This window comes from Falco naumanni, chromosome 7 (assembly GCF_017639655.2).
Source record: "Falco naumanni isolate bFalNau1 chromosome 7, bFalNau1.pat, whole genome shotgun sequence".
Lineage (NCBI taxonomy): Eukaryota > Metazoa > Chordata > Aves > Falconiformes > Falconidae > Falco > Falco naumanni.
The window spans coordinates 59,592,583-59,608,373 of record NC_054060.1 but is presented as its reverse complement, the minus strand read 5'-3'; the positions used below and the strand labels follow the sequence as shown (position 1 = coordinate 59,608,373).

Sequence of the window (15,791 nt, the reverse complement as noted above, 5' to 3'; positions counted from 1 at the left end):
GTGGGCGGGCCGACGGCTGTAATGGCGGCTGGCGGCGGCTCGGCGCTGCTCTGACACCCGGATACTGCTCGGCGCAGCACCCCCCTCCCCGCGCCCGGCCCGCCCCCCTCCTCCCCGCCCCAGCCAGCTCCGCTCGCCCCCTCCCTGGCCCCTGCTCCAGGCCCCCGCCGCGGGACGAGGAGGAGGGCTCCCCGCAGACAATGGACGAGCACCCTGGAGCCGGAGGAGGCGGTGGGATGGCGGCCGCCCCGAGACCGCAGCAGCCGCCGCCGCCGCAGGCGGGTGGGAACATGAACCTGCAGGCGGGTGGGGGCTGCGTGGGGGCCGGGGCCGGCGGAGGAGGAGGAGGGCAACAGCAGCCGCCCCAGGGCCCCGCGGCCCCGGCTGGTCAGGAGGCGGTGGGCCCCGCCGAGCTGTCCCGGCCCCAGCACTACACGATTCCGGGGATCCTGCACTACATCCAGCACGAGTGGGCCCGCTTCGAGATGGAGAGGGCGCACTGGGAGGTGGAACGGGCCGAGCTCCAGGTACGGGGGCCGAGGGCGGGCTCCGTGCGGAGCGAGGCGCGGGCTGGGACAGGCTCCGGTGGGCTCGGGGCCCGGGCCGCGCTCGGCGTGCGGGAGCAGAGCTGCCCGGGCGAGCGGAGCCCGTTGGGCCCCTGGGGTCCAGCCGGTCGCTGTGGCTTGGGGTCGGTACCCCAGCGAGGTCCGGCGGGCGAAGCGGCGTCGCCGGTCGGCGGGGCCGGCAGAGGCGCAGCCCCTCGCGGCCTTAGCTGGGCTCCTTTCCCTGGGGCAGCCATTTTGGTTTTTAGCATGGCGCCCGCCTGGGCTCCTGGCTCCGGAGGCAGCCCCTGCTCCGCAGGCCGCTCGCCCCTACGCGCCTTGCGGGGCCCGTAGGACGGCTGGGGAAGGGCGGGCGGGCGCCGCCGCGGCGCGGGGCTGCTGGCCCTCCTCCCCGCACGCCCGCGGCGGGGCGAGCTGCGCCTTGACAGCTGGGATCACCCCAGCACAATGACTCCGGGGCCTCCGGGCCGGCGGCCTCCGCAGCCCTGGGCGCGGGTTATGGGGAGCGAGGGCCTGCGGGGCCGGCGCCTCCTCGAAGCTCGGCGAGCGGTCGCTCTGGGGGCAGAAGAGGGAGCAGCGAAGGGGCAGGAGTGCCTGCCTCCCGAGCAGGGAGAGGACGGGAAAGGGTGTCTGGGCACATCTAAGTAAAGGACTTGACCGGGCACGTTGGTCTGAGACAGGTCGTGTGTATGCTCTCTTTCCTTCTGTCTCAGTTCTCTGGAGATTTCCTAATGGAGGAACAACCGCTGAAGAATAGCGAGGAGTTGATGGGTCTGCGGCATGGTCGTTTTAGTATTTATAAAACTGTGAACTTGATCTCGGGAACCAAAACCGAACAACTCCTTGGTAGAAAGCGAGTGTTGGCATTCCAATATAGATCTCTTGCCAATGATGTTGCTTTCTATTAAAGGGCACTTCTACTAATTCTTATTGTACATAAAAATAAAACCGTGCATAGACTATTACAGGTTAATGTACAGGTTAAAAAAATCTACTGAATGTGAGATGTCCATGTAGAAGTCGTCATTCCTTCGTTGGACAGACAGGTACACAATAACAGTTAAACAAACTTTGTTGCTTCCAAAGAATTTTTGGTGATTTTTATATTGAGTGAATATTTACTGTCTTGAAGCGGCATTCCATCAAATTGCACTGTAATTAGTTTTTAATAGCATGCTGCATCAGCAGCCAACATTTGCAAAGTATTTACTTTCAGATTTCAGAACCAAGAACTATACCTGAGCCTGGGCAATTCTTTCAGGACTTCTCAACTCTATAATAAGCACGTAATCAGCACTATTTTTGTTACAACTGTAATTATGAAGGAATTTTAGAAAACACCAAGGGAAGCAAGTGAAGAGGTTTCACTACTTCCTTCACTTACTGCTGGTTTTACTATTTTAAGCCCTGTGGAACGGCTGTTCTTAAAATCAGTTTGTTGGACATTGGTGGGTGGTTTTAGCAGAGAACAACGGACTATTTCGCTGGGTTTCTCTAGTGTCTTAGTAATATAGCTCTCTGTAAATAAGTTGCTTGGCGCCCTTCACTAGCAGGCAAAAACCATCTTGAAATACTTCTTTTATGTATGGGCTTCTTGCTTTAAAACAAAGTACTGCATTCTGTACTCTAACGTAAAGCTCAGTTTGGAGACTTTGAAAGCTCTGTCTGACTGAAAAAGCGCTGCTGTGAACTCATGTGGCCTCTAGACACTGTGATGTGTTCCTGCCAAGTCTGCTGCTTTTGTTTGTCATTGCTGTTTGCCATCCATGGCCATACTGTTTCCGTTGCTTATTTCTGAAGGTACGATACAGATCTGACCCTGGCTATATATGTGTTGATTCACTTTACCTCATGTGTGCATCAGGTCATGAGACAGAGATGGGATAGTCACTACACAGTACGTATGCATGAGGGTGGGGATTTTTATGACTTTGGAAGCCCAGGATAGAATGGAGGGAGGGCATTACCTTTGGATTTTAAATGTCAACCTCTATAGTAGTGAAGACTGATACAGGAGTGTGCTGAAAATATTTTTGGAAGAGATATGTTTACCAGGGCTGCATTTTTCTGTTGTTCTACAACTTGAGTTGTAAATTCCCTGTACATATTGAGACTAAAAAAGCCTTAGTAGTTTGGACCACAGACAACAGTTTTGTCCGTTGAACCTGCTGAGAGTGTTAATCATCTGTGATACTATGTACAAGTGTGAGCTTTTTGATGATTGAGGCCTCCTGGGTTGAAAGAAGAAAAAAATTCCACAGCATGACAACAGCTGATTAATATGGAAGTATGAGAGTTGTATGATTTAGATGCAAGTCTTCTCATGCAGGTAATTTATTCCTTCTTTCAACATGACAGTAAACTCTCTAAACATTGTTTCTTGGTGCTGGCAATTACATGTTCTTTCTAAGTTAACTTGATAACTTTGCAAACGATGCTTTATAACAAGTATGTGGAAAACCAAATGCCTTAGCAATATATATGATTTTATTTACCTTCTGAATTTGACACTTACTCTTCGGAACAATAAGATACTTCCTTGTCTGTAGTATGAAATTAATGGGATTCCTGAGTGATATCCCTCCCTCCCCCCCTTTTTTTTTTCCTGTATCGTTCAAGTGACTGGAAGAATTGCCCACCCCTGGTAAGAGTGTTCTTTGCTTATAGGGGTGCAGGGAGGGATGCTACATTAACAGTTTATTCTTCCTCGGATCTTGTCATCAACTTCTTGTTCTATTGTTCTACCTGTTTATGGGACACATTTTTATAATGTTACACATTATAAAATCACACATGTTACAGTGCATGTTCATTTTCTTGGGGTTTGTACCACAACCATAATGACTGACAAAGCGTCTCAACCCTGTGGCTCTTAGGAAGTCCTGTACTAGAGGACTTAAGTTCTCGTTCCTATTGGACTGTAAATCTTAAATGTTAATAATGTTACGTTATCTTTTCCAGCTGTTCAGGTGCATGGCTGTTCTGTTTGTGTGCATAAGTGATGCAGCATAACTATTTGCCAAACCTGTGTGCACAAATCAGTATCAAGTACAGAAATGTAAAGTATCAAGAGTGCAGTACTTGAACCATAGTACACTTTTTCCCCTTTCACTTGTAATGCTGTCTAGCACAGTAGCTTTCTTAGCATTTACTCACTGCTGTGTTGAAAGGAAATGATCTGGCCTTGCGTACTGTGTGGATTGCTTGAAGTAATAGACTGGGTCTGTTCCCTAGTCTGTTAACTAATAGAATCATTTTCACTGTAACAGTGTTTTGTGATTGTAACTGTAACTTTGATCTGTCGGTGTAATGACCTTGATGTTGGTAGCTGTTACACTGAGATAGGTTCAGTCGGTGTTTTTGAAGATGTTTGTGTGCTTTAGAGGAGTTATAGCAAGCCCATATTGTTGGATATTACGTATTTGTTAGAAATAATTGTTTCCTTTAGGAGGTAAGTGGCTCTGCAGTCTCCTAAAAGAAAAAGAAAAATGTATAGGAAAACACTGTGGAGGTGCACTACAGTAACTCTTAGAGAAGGAAGATAAAGTTGACAAGAGTGTCATAGGAAGACTTGCAACTTTTGAGGGGAAATCAAGAATTCCACTTTCTTATGGGGCTTGCAGGCTGGTAATGCTTGGCTAGTACAAAGGTCTCAGTTGTGCAGTTTTCTCGCATTTCCTGAACTAGGTGAAAATGAGGTTGACTACTCTGTCTTACGCTTGAAAGTCACACAAGAATGTGTTGAGAGATAATTAACGGAAGATGCTATTTCCAGATGTTTTAACGAATAGGAAGAATAATTAAGAAATGTAAGTACTGAGAAAAAAGTATATACAATTCCAGTGTAAACAGTATGCATCCTTTTAACTCAGATGTGCATAAAGATTAATATGGCAGTTAATAAATTTTCTACCATATAAAGACAGCTTTAGTGATGTACAACTGAAGTTCCTAGTTTAATTTTACAAATGCTCTTTTCTCAACTATTCACTGACATTGTGGGAGCGTTTTGTATTTTTTACATAAGTGTTTAAAAAAAAAAACAAACAACGAAACAACCTACTGATTTCCAATGGTACTTGTATGCTTCTCTTTCCTCCACCCTTTCTCCTGGGGTGTGGAGAACAGCTATTAAAGGAATTTTATGAACTTTGGGAACCTCATCAATATTGCAGTTATATCCCAAATAGGTGGTTCTTTTAAAAAAATAATCGACAAACAAAACCAAACAACAAAAGGTGCATCTTCATGGGAATAGTTCAGATTCGAGGTGATTATCTAAATTAGGTACTTTACATGTAATTGTAAGTACGTAAATGGCTTAATGTCATGAAGTAGATGAGAAGATGTTCAGATTGTAGATAGTGTGCAGTGTTCCACCTTTCTCAGAGCTTCTGTGTTTACAAAGTGTAGCAAGAATCAATTGCTGAAGTATTTGATTGTATGTAGCTTGTTTTAATTTGTTGCAGATTTGAAGGGTGGATAATGCTGGGAATGTTCCCTTAAAATTGGAGGAACAATTAATACTGATAGTATAGATTTTGCCTTGCTTTTGGTAAGCAAATCATTTTGATGATTTGAAGTGGAAGAGGTTAGTTTTGGTTAATGGTCATTAGTTAAGGAAAGAATCGATGCGTCTCAGTCAGCAGCTAGGGAGCATGAAGTAAAATATATAAAAAACCCACCACCCTGACTTTTCAGGAATTAGTGAAATTTTGTGCAGGGGTCTATCGTAGATACTAAAATGCTCTTGGGTCAAGAAGTGTTTGGATGAGTTTGTGGAAGTAAAGTCCCTGGGGGTGTCTAAATTAAAACACTACTTCTGGCTCAGGATACTTTTGCTTTACAAGTTTTTGGAGATCTGGAATGTTTTCTGAGGTTTATTCTGGTTTTGTGCTGCTCCCATGGAGCTACCTTTTGCCCATAGTTCAAGTGGCATACTGGGGTTGGTCGTCTATTGGTCTGACCAGACGTAGCCAGTCTTAGTCTTATGACCAATGAGGTAGCTTTGAAATGCTTTGGTTTGATTGTTTGAAAATACACATAGTGCTGGTTTGGTACTGTTTTGCTTAAATAACAACCCTGATTGATGTCAGGGGCATTAACTCTGATAGAACATGCAGAGGTTACAGTTAGGAAATGCAGATGCTGCAACTGTGAAATGCACAGTGTATTTTAACCACATGCATTGTTTATTGATTGTATTCTAGATCATTGAAGTTAGAAAATATGTATAATTGATAAATGGCTATTTCATTGGGTCTTACAGATGTATTTCAGTATTCATTATGAAATTAAGCATCACTAACTACAAAAGCAGACCTTAAAAAAACCCACAAAAATGACAGAGGATACTTAACCGCCACTGACCAAAACCAAAATGAAGCAGGTTGTAAAAAGTTGATCAACTTTCTTGTTAGCAATACTTGTAAATGCCATGAGGTGTGTGGGTAATACACGCACCTGAAATGGCTAACTTCAGTTCGTGCAAGCTGTTAAGGTGCTTGCTGTAGCAGGGGTGCAGAAGTAACTGTCTGTACAAGTGAATAATGTTTATTTACATTATAAAGTATTTGCATATTTAATACCTTTGTTTTATAATGAAACTTTTTTCCAGTACAAAATGGCAAATGTCTAAGAGTAAAACCCAGAAACTTCTGTTCATTAATAATTTTTCTAAGCTAATGGTGAAAACGGCTACATATTTTGTAGAGTTAAGTGCCTTTTGAAATTTAAAGCACTGAATTGAGAGTTCTGTGTATTTTGGGTAGAGGACAATTAGACATAATCAAGGGTTTCCCTACTGTGGCTTTCTGTAAGCTGTTCAGTCAACTGCATTAGAGGCAGATAGCCTCTGGTAGAACTTCAGGTGCCTGTTTACTGAAGGCTGAAAGTGTTGTTCTGTGTGTGTATGGGTGAATCCTGCCTTCCTCATAGGCTTCTTGGCAGCAGTTCCAAACTGAAAATGTGCAGAGCTATTGTTGTTTTGGTTTGTTTTCGGGGTTTTTTTTGTGGATTATTCATCCACAGAGAAGACCTGACTGTAAATTAAAAGGCAAGTGTTATATATCAGACCTTACCCTAAAAGACAGGCAGTTCTCCTTACATGAACTAAGGAGATTTCTCAATGTAGTTAAAGGTAAATAGGAATAAGATTTTCTGCTGCAAGAAGAGGGTAGGTACTTTGTTAATATTTAACTTCTTTCGCTATAAAATTGAGATACTGTTTGTGGCTCTAAAGGATTAGAGTGTTCATCATAAAAAGTCCCAGTGTGTTCGCTTTTCTGTTTAAGCCTTGTTCTTCCAGTTTTCTTATTTAAACGGTTGATTCAGATCTTTAACATTTCTGTATAATTTTCTTGCAGTACACACCTCGGAGAGGCAAAAGACAGTGAAAGAATGCAGGACACAGAGGCACGTAAAGTTCCATGTAGAAATCAAATAGGAAATAGCTGAATAGCTATGAGGTTTATGTATAGGAAGATGTTGATCAGCATAGTAGTTAAGTAATCAGTCCTGGAATATTGTTCCTAAATAACTCCCTGCTGTCAACACTTGGCGCAAAAGTGTTTTTACTGTGTAATAACTGCCTTTTCATAAATAATTATTTGGAGTAAAGTCACTCTTACTTAAACGCAATGCACAGAACTGTTATTTGTTAACAGCTACTCTAGTGAGGTTTTCTTTTAGGCACAGCCTAAAAGTATGTTATGTAACACTTCTTGGTGAAAATTACCTTTTTTTTTTTTTTAAACACTGTGACATGTATTTTATGTCTTAGTTTCATTGCTATCACATGTATGTGTATTTAATGGCTCTTTAAGAAAACTCGCTTTGAGGGATTTTTTTTTTTGGTGGGTGCAGTATCTGGTGGTATAATAATTTATTTCCTACTGGAAATTGGTTTTGAGATAGTGGTGAGTGTTCTTCATCTTTTTGTCATTTAAGAACTTTGGAGAAAGTGATAATGATTTCCTTTTTTCCTAATTGATGAAGAGCTGGCTAGGGAAGTTGGATCCTCCACTGATTTAGTGAATCTTCAGGACAAAGAATGACCTGCAAGAGCTTTGTTTGCATATCTGATTGTTATTTTTTGTCACTCACACTGTTCTTGAAATATTCGGAGCAATGGCTCAGCAGGATACTAAGTTTAATGATATCTTCTGCCTTCATTTGTGCAACTCCAACAGGTATTAAGAGCTAATTATGAAGTTGTCTGTTCTTCAGGATCAGTCCTGAACCAACAGCATGAATTCAAGTAGTGTGTAGTTTTTTCTGCCTCTAGGATTTTTATAAAAATGGCTAATTAGTGGTAACCTGCTGTTAGCCATTAGGAGTAAAAGTAAATTTTTCTGGGTTCACAGTAAATTCCAAACAATGTAACTGAAAGATGGAGTGCATTCTTAGCCTTTTTGAAGGTACTCTATGTGTTTATATATATATTTGTATTGAAAAATCCTGCATGTTGGCCACAGCCTTCTGAAAAACTGTCCTTCTGTGGAAGCTGATTGAAATTATCCTGAAATAGGGAACGAACTTAAGAAATTTCAGATGCCTGAAGTTCTGATTATCTTTTTTTTTTTTTCCCTCCCCCTTAAATACGTTGTTTGGTGTAGTTTCTTCCGTTTGCTCACCTTGGATTCTCTTTACCCAAAATATGGTCACTCAAACCACTGCTACCAAATTTGAGGTTGGTTCTGTAATACTCCTTCTAGAAAAAAATATCTAAAAAACCCTCACAACCCATTGCTCTATATTAGTGACCACTGTAAGAAGCTGGAGAATGCTTGATTCTAGTATTTAACTTGAAACTGTGGTTTGTTTCTGTGTAAAATAATTTTAATCTCAAAATACAGTTTTCAAGGTGAATACTATGATCTGCTTGATACAAAGCTTACCAGCAGACAGCTTCAGTACATTTGCTTGTATTTTAGATATCACAGTATGTCAAAGTAGGGAATAAGTATAAAGTTTAACTCTTTAAAACACTTGGCGATTGAAGAGTTATGAAACTAAAATTGTTTGAGGATAAGGTGCTTTAACTTCTGGACCCCAGGGTGCAGAAGCAGAATCCTAGGATACGCCTTGAGACACTGGGAAAGAAAAAGATCCTGTTCTGACAAACAGAACTCTCACAAGTATTCAAGGAGAACATGTAAACATCTTTACAAGTTTTATGAGGCATATTCTGTTTTATAGCTTTAGCAAGATTTGTGCAGTTGAATTGGTAGAAGGCAGGACTACTGGCTGTGTTAATTCTGATAGTGGTATAAGTTAAGAGAGTGCTGGCACTGTTCTGTGCCAGGAGGCTAGATTAACATTTAAGGAGGTGCAAAATACCCATTCCTTACCAATTTTCTGTGATGCTTCCCTTAAAACACTTAATTACACACTTGTATTTTAACTGTCTTACTCTTTTGTTTTTTCTTTTATTTCCGTCAACTTGATTGTATTTGATTTTGTTACTGTCAACATTGTCATTACCTTAATGATGCGAAGCTCTTTTAGCGCTGTAATACTGTATTTTTTTATGTGTATGTAGATGTCGTCTTATATTCTCGTTGTAACACTAGTAGTTTCTACTTTCGTTCTGTCTGTTCCTTGGGGATGTGTGTTACTGACCTGCAGCTGATGAACATTGACATGAGTGTTCATCACTAGAACAGTCTAGGTCAGTTCAGGTCACTGTGTTAGCAGTGTGCTGCAGGTTATACTTTCCCCTTCTGTATTCCTAAATAATAAATAATGTTGCTGGTTCTGGAAAGGAAATGTATGTTCTTGAGGATATTTGCCATGCTGCGATTTTTCCTTCCCTTTCCACTATAGTGATTGTAAGGACCTGCCACACTACAAAGTGTTCAGCTTCACTCTGGCATGTGTGCTCTTGTACTAAAACCACTAGTAATAATAAAGAGCCTAGTTCTATTCAGTATTGTGTCTAACAAAACTCTGTGGCACTTGATTATTAGCTGTATATAACAACAGTATAACTTCATCTTAATGGAGTAATGCACCACTATAGTGATGCTGATGGTGTATGATTAGTCTTACTGGTTGTAGTAGTGACTTTCTTGGAAAGAAAACTTTTTTGCTAGCTTAGATGTGTTCCAAAAAATGCCCAACAGTTTAAAAGACTGTATATGAATATTTTTAGTTGGAAATGGGGCCAAGGTGTGAAACTTATTCTTGGTTTTAAAAGATGCTACTTGCAAGGTTCATGCATTGAGGAGAAATGTAGGAAATATAGATGGCAGTGGCAGAAAGCGAAACTGCATCAGTGGGTGACTGTGTGCTGAAATAAATACGCTGAGTTGCTTTCTTCCAGGGCTGCTGTGAGTTTCCTGCTAAAAGAAATTTGTAAAACCCCTAATGATGTCTGGCTTTCTAAGTGAGAGTTATAAATTGGGAAGTGATTTTTGTCTTGTGATCTGTGCAGTACTGGCAAGGTCAACATTGCAATATAATGTCCCATTCTTCAGTAGTAATTTTGAAAAGAATGCTGAAAATTCGACATAAAAAAAATTTGAGGGCTGGAAATAACAGCCTCTCTTGAAGAGAGATCCATTGAATTCAGTCTTGTTGGCTAATCAAAAAGAAGTTTGAGAGGCAGCCTTATTAGGTGTCTCCCTGGGTTTTAGACATATTCAGGCGCTTTCTGATTTAAAGTAGAAAATCGTTTACAGGGGTATGACACAGCAGACCGAAACTTCACCTTAAAAAAGGAAAATTATCCTAAGGAAGGGGTATAAATCATGTGACAGATACATGTGTTAAGTTGGGTAGCTGCTGTTGTTTTTTTTTTTTGGTAGAACAGCCAAAGAAATAATCAGGCAACAAGTGTAAAATACTGAAATAATTTCTGTACAATTAAAAGTTACAAATCCTTTCTACATGAAGGCACAGAAGAAATATGAATGGATTCAAAATAATTCAAAATATTACTCTGTAGTCTAATTTTCTGCTATTAAGTTTACAAGTTCTTTGTATGCTTTTTCGTAAGGCATCATAATTAAATGAAAAACTGGACCCCTGGATTTCTTTTTCTTTTTTGTTGGTTTGGTTTTTCAGGGTATTTTTATTTTATTTAAATCTTAAGTCATATTTGAATCAGTCCAAAGGTAACTGAATTAAATACCTATTCTGTCTAGATTTCAAACTACTTTAATTGATCTTCTTGACTTTTAAATCAATTTTACTTGCATCATTGTTAGTTTGAAAACATAATTTCCTAGGTTCTCCCACTCCAGTTATCCTGTTAGAGAACCTAGAGGACTATTGTTTTCCTCTTGCAAGATAGCTAGCTTATAAATGTGTTTTAAAAGCTGAATCTCCAGCACCTTGACTTTGGAGTCATGCATTAATCTCTTCAAGTGTATGATTGAAAATAAAAAGTGTTATGTATTGCCTGCTTTGGATAGAAAAAGCATATTCTCCAAATCAAATTCCAGTAAAATGTATGTGTGTTTATAAGTACATACAGCCACACAAATGCATAGTTTGCTTATTTTCAATATCACTTCTTTGGCTTTGTGTGTTCTAATCCAATTATGGAGAAGACTGCAGTGGTAAGCAGGAATTTGATTATGAGAGTACTGTAGATTAATCTTGCATATTCACAGGATTGAGTGGCTGTCTTAAATGGAAAGGAAGCCAGTGCTATCTGTACTGTCATAGGTGAAATGTACTCAACATAGCTAGTTTCTGCTAGGAAAGGCAATGACTTTTTTCATTTATTAGCTAAAATAGAGACCTTATCAGATTACCAATAGTCTGTATCAAAGTACAGTAGTTTAGTAGTTGGTGGGCTGTTTAATATGCCTGTCAGGCTATAAACTGTTCTTGAAGAACTAAAATCAGAAGAAAACATACAGGAACCCTTGCAGTGTATATTCTAAGACTCCTGATTGCAAAATAATCCTGATCTTTCTTTAAGGTCTCTTACCATTGCTTTGGTTGCACTGCATTTCAGTCTGTGTTTTGCAATCCGTTTGTGCTGTAAATTAGAACCATTACACAGTATTGTGTGTGAATTGCAGACCTGTCTATAGCAGCTTATACCTGTTTTTCAGTAGCACACAGAGAAGATACAAACATGTTCAGCAGTTTGTACTTTGTTGAATCTTTGATTATTGTGGTATGGGTAAATATATATGAGAGTTTTGGGTCTGGGCAGAAAATGCTTCAGAGACTTCAAAGTAGAGTGCAGATTTTTTAGGAATTATTTTAGCATTACTTTAGAACATTATTTCATGAATAAACTGACATTTATGATGACGCTAAATGTCTTCAAAGTACTTGCTGTACTGTGGTGTCGTAGCTGCGATGGTCAAGAGTATTTCTCAAGTGGTTAAAACAATCTAATCTGTGGTTACGGTGTATTTTGCTGTTGCTTATCAAAGCTGATGATTGGACTCTGACTTGTCCACAAGCTTGTCTGTGTCTGCTTTCATTAGTTTGCCCAAAGAGAAGACACTGCTTACAAGCTTTGCTTCCCTTAAGCATTTCGTACTGGAATAATACACAAAATGTTCCAAAATAGAAAGTTTACATAGGAAATACTATATACAGTCTTGTTAATTGGGGGAGGGAACACTTCCAGTTGATAGCTGATATTTTTGGCAAGAGTTCAGATTTTGACGCTGGTGTTGCAATTGTGTTGTGGATTTTTTCCAGCACAGACCTTTAGAAAACACTGTGACTGACTTTTATTTTAAAAATGCAAAACTTAAATGATATCTTACCAAATGGTAGTCTAATAAAAATGTATTTTAATCTGTGAAAAAATCCCTAATTTTTGGCTGCTGTATGTGGCAAAGAAAGAAGGTAGCATTGATCCTGGAAAAATACAGGACATTTATTTTGTCCTCTGTTTATTCCCAATATTTTGCAATAGGTACCTGACTTTATAAAAACTATTGAGACAGTGAAAGTACTAGGCGCATGAAAGACACGATGCTCTCAAGCTCCGATGTGTTAAATGACGAAGAAATTTGGCAGGGTTTGGTTTTGGGTTTTTTGTTTGTTTTATTTTTTTTGGGGGTGTGTGTGGTGTATACTCTTGCTTCATTTGGTAATGCGTGTGAGAGGCTTTTGGCAGCAGTCTGTTTTGGACACTAACACGATCTAACTTTGTGCTATTGTGAATATCGTGGCAGAGACCTGCTAGATAGTTTCATAAAGAAACACTGGAGGTGAATGTAGGATGTGGTTTGTGTTACATTTTGGCGTTGACCAAACTATGTATTGGCAGATTAAACTGCCTAACTCTAGTTCTCACAGTTTTCTGTAGTCCCATTGAAAGTGACTGTGTGTTGATATGTAAAACTATTTAACATTCTCCATTATTTTTTTTCTGTAAAAGTCACGTGAACACTAATATTCTTAGTTATTGGAAAATAAAGTCCCATAGCAAGTCAATGAAGAGAACAGATGTAGGATTCCTAGTTTCATTTTTACATGACTTGATGTTCAGGAAGTACATACTTTCTTGAAGGATACTTATGTTTTCAAACAGTTCTGATTGTAAAGAGATCTTAGTTTAATTTACATTTATTTGCAGAGCTTTCTTACATTATTATTAGAAGCAAAACTGCCTTGGAGTCTTGGGAGCTTGTGTCCAAACATGTTTCATAGATTATTCAACCTGCTAAAGGAATGCAGTTGAGGTACACTATCCAGACTCCTCACAGAACAGTGTTTGTAAGTAGTAAGAAATAACTTTTGCTGCTTATGTTTTACTTGGCTACTTAATTGTCTTGAGTTATGGCATTCAGTTTGATGTTTGAATGGAAAGATTGTAATGTCTCAGTAGAATTATATTGATGTTGGTGAAGATAGAATAACTTGGAGGTAAAAATGAGTGAGTGTTTTTTGAGGTCAAAATGAGCATTTGTGTCTGGTTAGGTAATCTAGTACCTGCAAGCATTCCTGTTAACTGTCAGTTGATTCAAGAAATTATTACAGCTCTTGAACAGCTTTCAGCTAAAGTTTGCTGGATCTTGGGTCTGCTTAGATGCTGACGTTCTTGATGATTTGCAAAGGAAAATTAAAATTTGCTAGTGGAGGAGTCTTTAATGATGCTAAAATAAAATGCCTACAGAAATTGTGAGGTGTGTTGGGAGGAGAGCTGGCATACAGGGACAGGGGCTAATATTCTAACACTGTGGCATGGAGCACTGTAGTGTAGTTCTCTTGCAGTATCTTGATGATAATTACCAGATGAACTTCACTTTTCCTGAAGTTAATTTTTTCTGTGTCTAATTCAGTGTTACAGAATAGAATCTTCTCCCAGGAAGATGACAGTTCTTTTAAAAATTCCTAGGCAGCAACTTACTTTTCTTAAGGATTGCCTCTGGGACTAAAATGGAAAAGAAAAACTTATTTATAAATTAAACTGTGCTCAGTATTTTGTAAGTTTTTAACTGGAACAAAATTTTGGAAGTCTGTTGTTGCATGAAGAACACTTGAGAACAAGAGCAGTCAATATGTTAAACTTCCAAGGCACTTATATTTGTTATCCCAAAAAATCAGTCTTTGACAGGAATGTTTGTTGTAAGAGAGTTTGAATCCATAGGTTTTAGTGGCCTCTAACTTTTTTGGGGCCTGATAGTCTCGAGTGACTACACACACACCCCCGCTGCTAGTTTCTGTGTGCTGGATAGGCATCTATTGACAGTTGATTTACTTAGTTCCCAGACCATGAAATTTAGACTGTGTTAGTCTCTAAAAACACATCCACAAGTTAATCTGAGTTTTGTGACTCCAGTATTCCTAAATACTGTGTTGGTTAGGAGAGTGGCTATTAAAATCCTAGCACAAGAAAAAATGATTCCATGGAAAATTTCTAGTAAGGAATAGTGACAGAATGAAGGCAGTCTCATACTGAGTTTAAGTTGTGGCTTAGAAGTTTGACCTTAGCGCAGAATAGGGCAAATTTGAAGGCTGGATTTTCTGTAAATTGTTCAAGGAAGCTGATGAAACTTGACAGTATTTGGCCCTGTAGTGAAAAGAAGCAAACTGTTGAATCTGAATGACTGGGGGTGATACGGTGGTAGTGGTAAAGAGGAAGGACAGCTTCAGGGAAGGAGGGAGTTCTGGAAGCACGGTCTTCGCCATACGCATTGCAGGGCCGAAGGGGACTTAGGGATGAGTAAGTTCTCTTGTATCTGTCAGTTGTGTCACTAACCTGCCAAATTTCTCTTTAGAGCTAGCTGAGTTTTCTGTCTACCGCTCTTGTGGGACAGTTGCTCAAGTATGTCAGTTTTCTAGTGCTTAAGTATTGCTTTTGAAAAGCAATCAGAAAGTGATCAGATGAGTCTTTAGAAAAAGTACTGGTTGAGGAGTAAGAAATGATTATCGGTGCAAATGGAAAAGATCCATAAAAAAGGGAACCTTCAGGAGACATCTTAATACCATTGCTACTTTGCATGCAGTAGTTACTGACCTGGTATTTAACTGAGTGTTCATAAGGTTGTGCAGAAAATGATCTTCATTTGCAAATGTTGTTCAAATATACACTTGTATTAACTAGCTGTTGATTTTTTTTTTTTCTGCACCTTAAACCCGGGCTTATGGTATGAAATAAAGGTTTTCTGTTAACATGTGAGAGGTAATGTTTCTCATTTGAAGTCTTTCAATTATTGTTCATTTTACAGGATATTTAAAAGTGGTATATCTTTGAAACATGTATGATCTTGATAAGACCAGTGACATCTCACTGCACAGCTTACTGGAGAGAATTGTGCCTGAGACTTTAATTTGCAAAATAAAGATTGGTTTTTATTTTTTTATATAAATTTATTTAAAATAGTCAAGGTATCTTCTTTCAGTCCTCAGTTGACAGTATAAGATTAATTGTAATAAATGTATAGACATAATCAAGTCCGTAAGGATACACTAAAACTCTTTGAAGTGCTTAACGCTTACATGTGTGATGTTTAGGTGTTCTGAATGAGATGGTTTTAAACTGTGTCGAAAACTGAAAGTGAAGGCTTCTCTTCTGTTCAGCTTTCCTTTTGTGAATGGGAACTAGACCATCAGTAGCTACACAGGTGTGTCCATTGTTTATGTTATGACTCTTACTGTTATGAGTCAAATCTTTCACCTCCATAGTATTTTTTAGTTTTTGAAAACAGTGTTCTCCTTCATCTTTGGCACAATAAACTTTTAAAAATAAATATGAAGTTAGTTTTTGTGTGTGACAATAATTTTGTGATTAAAACAAAATAT

The 15,791-nt window shown here is 39.5% G+C and overlaps 1 protein-coding gene across 4 annotated transcripts in view; it reads left to right on the top strand.

The window, feature by feature from the left end:
- The first annotated feature begins 6 nt into the window (after window positions 1-6).
- STRN3 (striatin 3) overlaps window positions 7-15,791 on the top strand; it is a 66,856-nt gene continuing 51,071 nt past the window's right edge. For 2 of the 4 annotated variants that reach the window (XM_040599852.1, XM_040599851.1), the window contains exon 1: window positions 7-527. In XM_040599852.1, coding sequence (XP_040455786.1) covers window positions 201-527 — 327 coding nt within the window. In that variant the 5' untranslated portion in view covers window positions 7-200. The remainder of the gene's footprint in view (window positions 528-15,791) is intronic. The other 2 variants (XM_040599855.1, XM_040599854.1) reach the window with 1 other exon arrangement.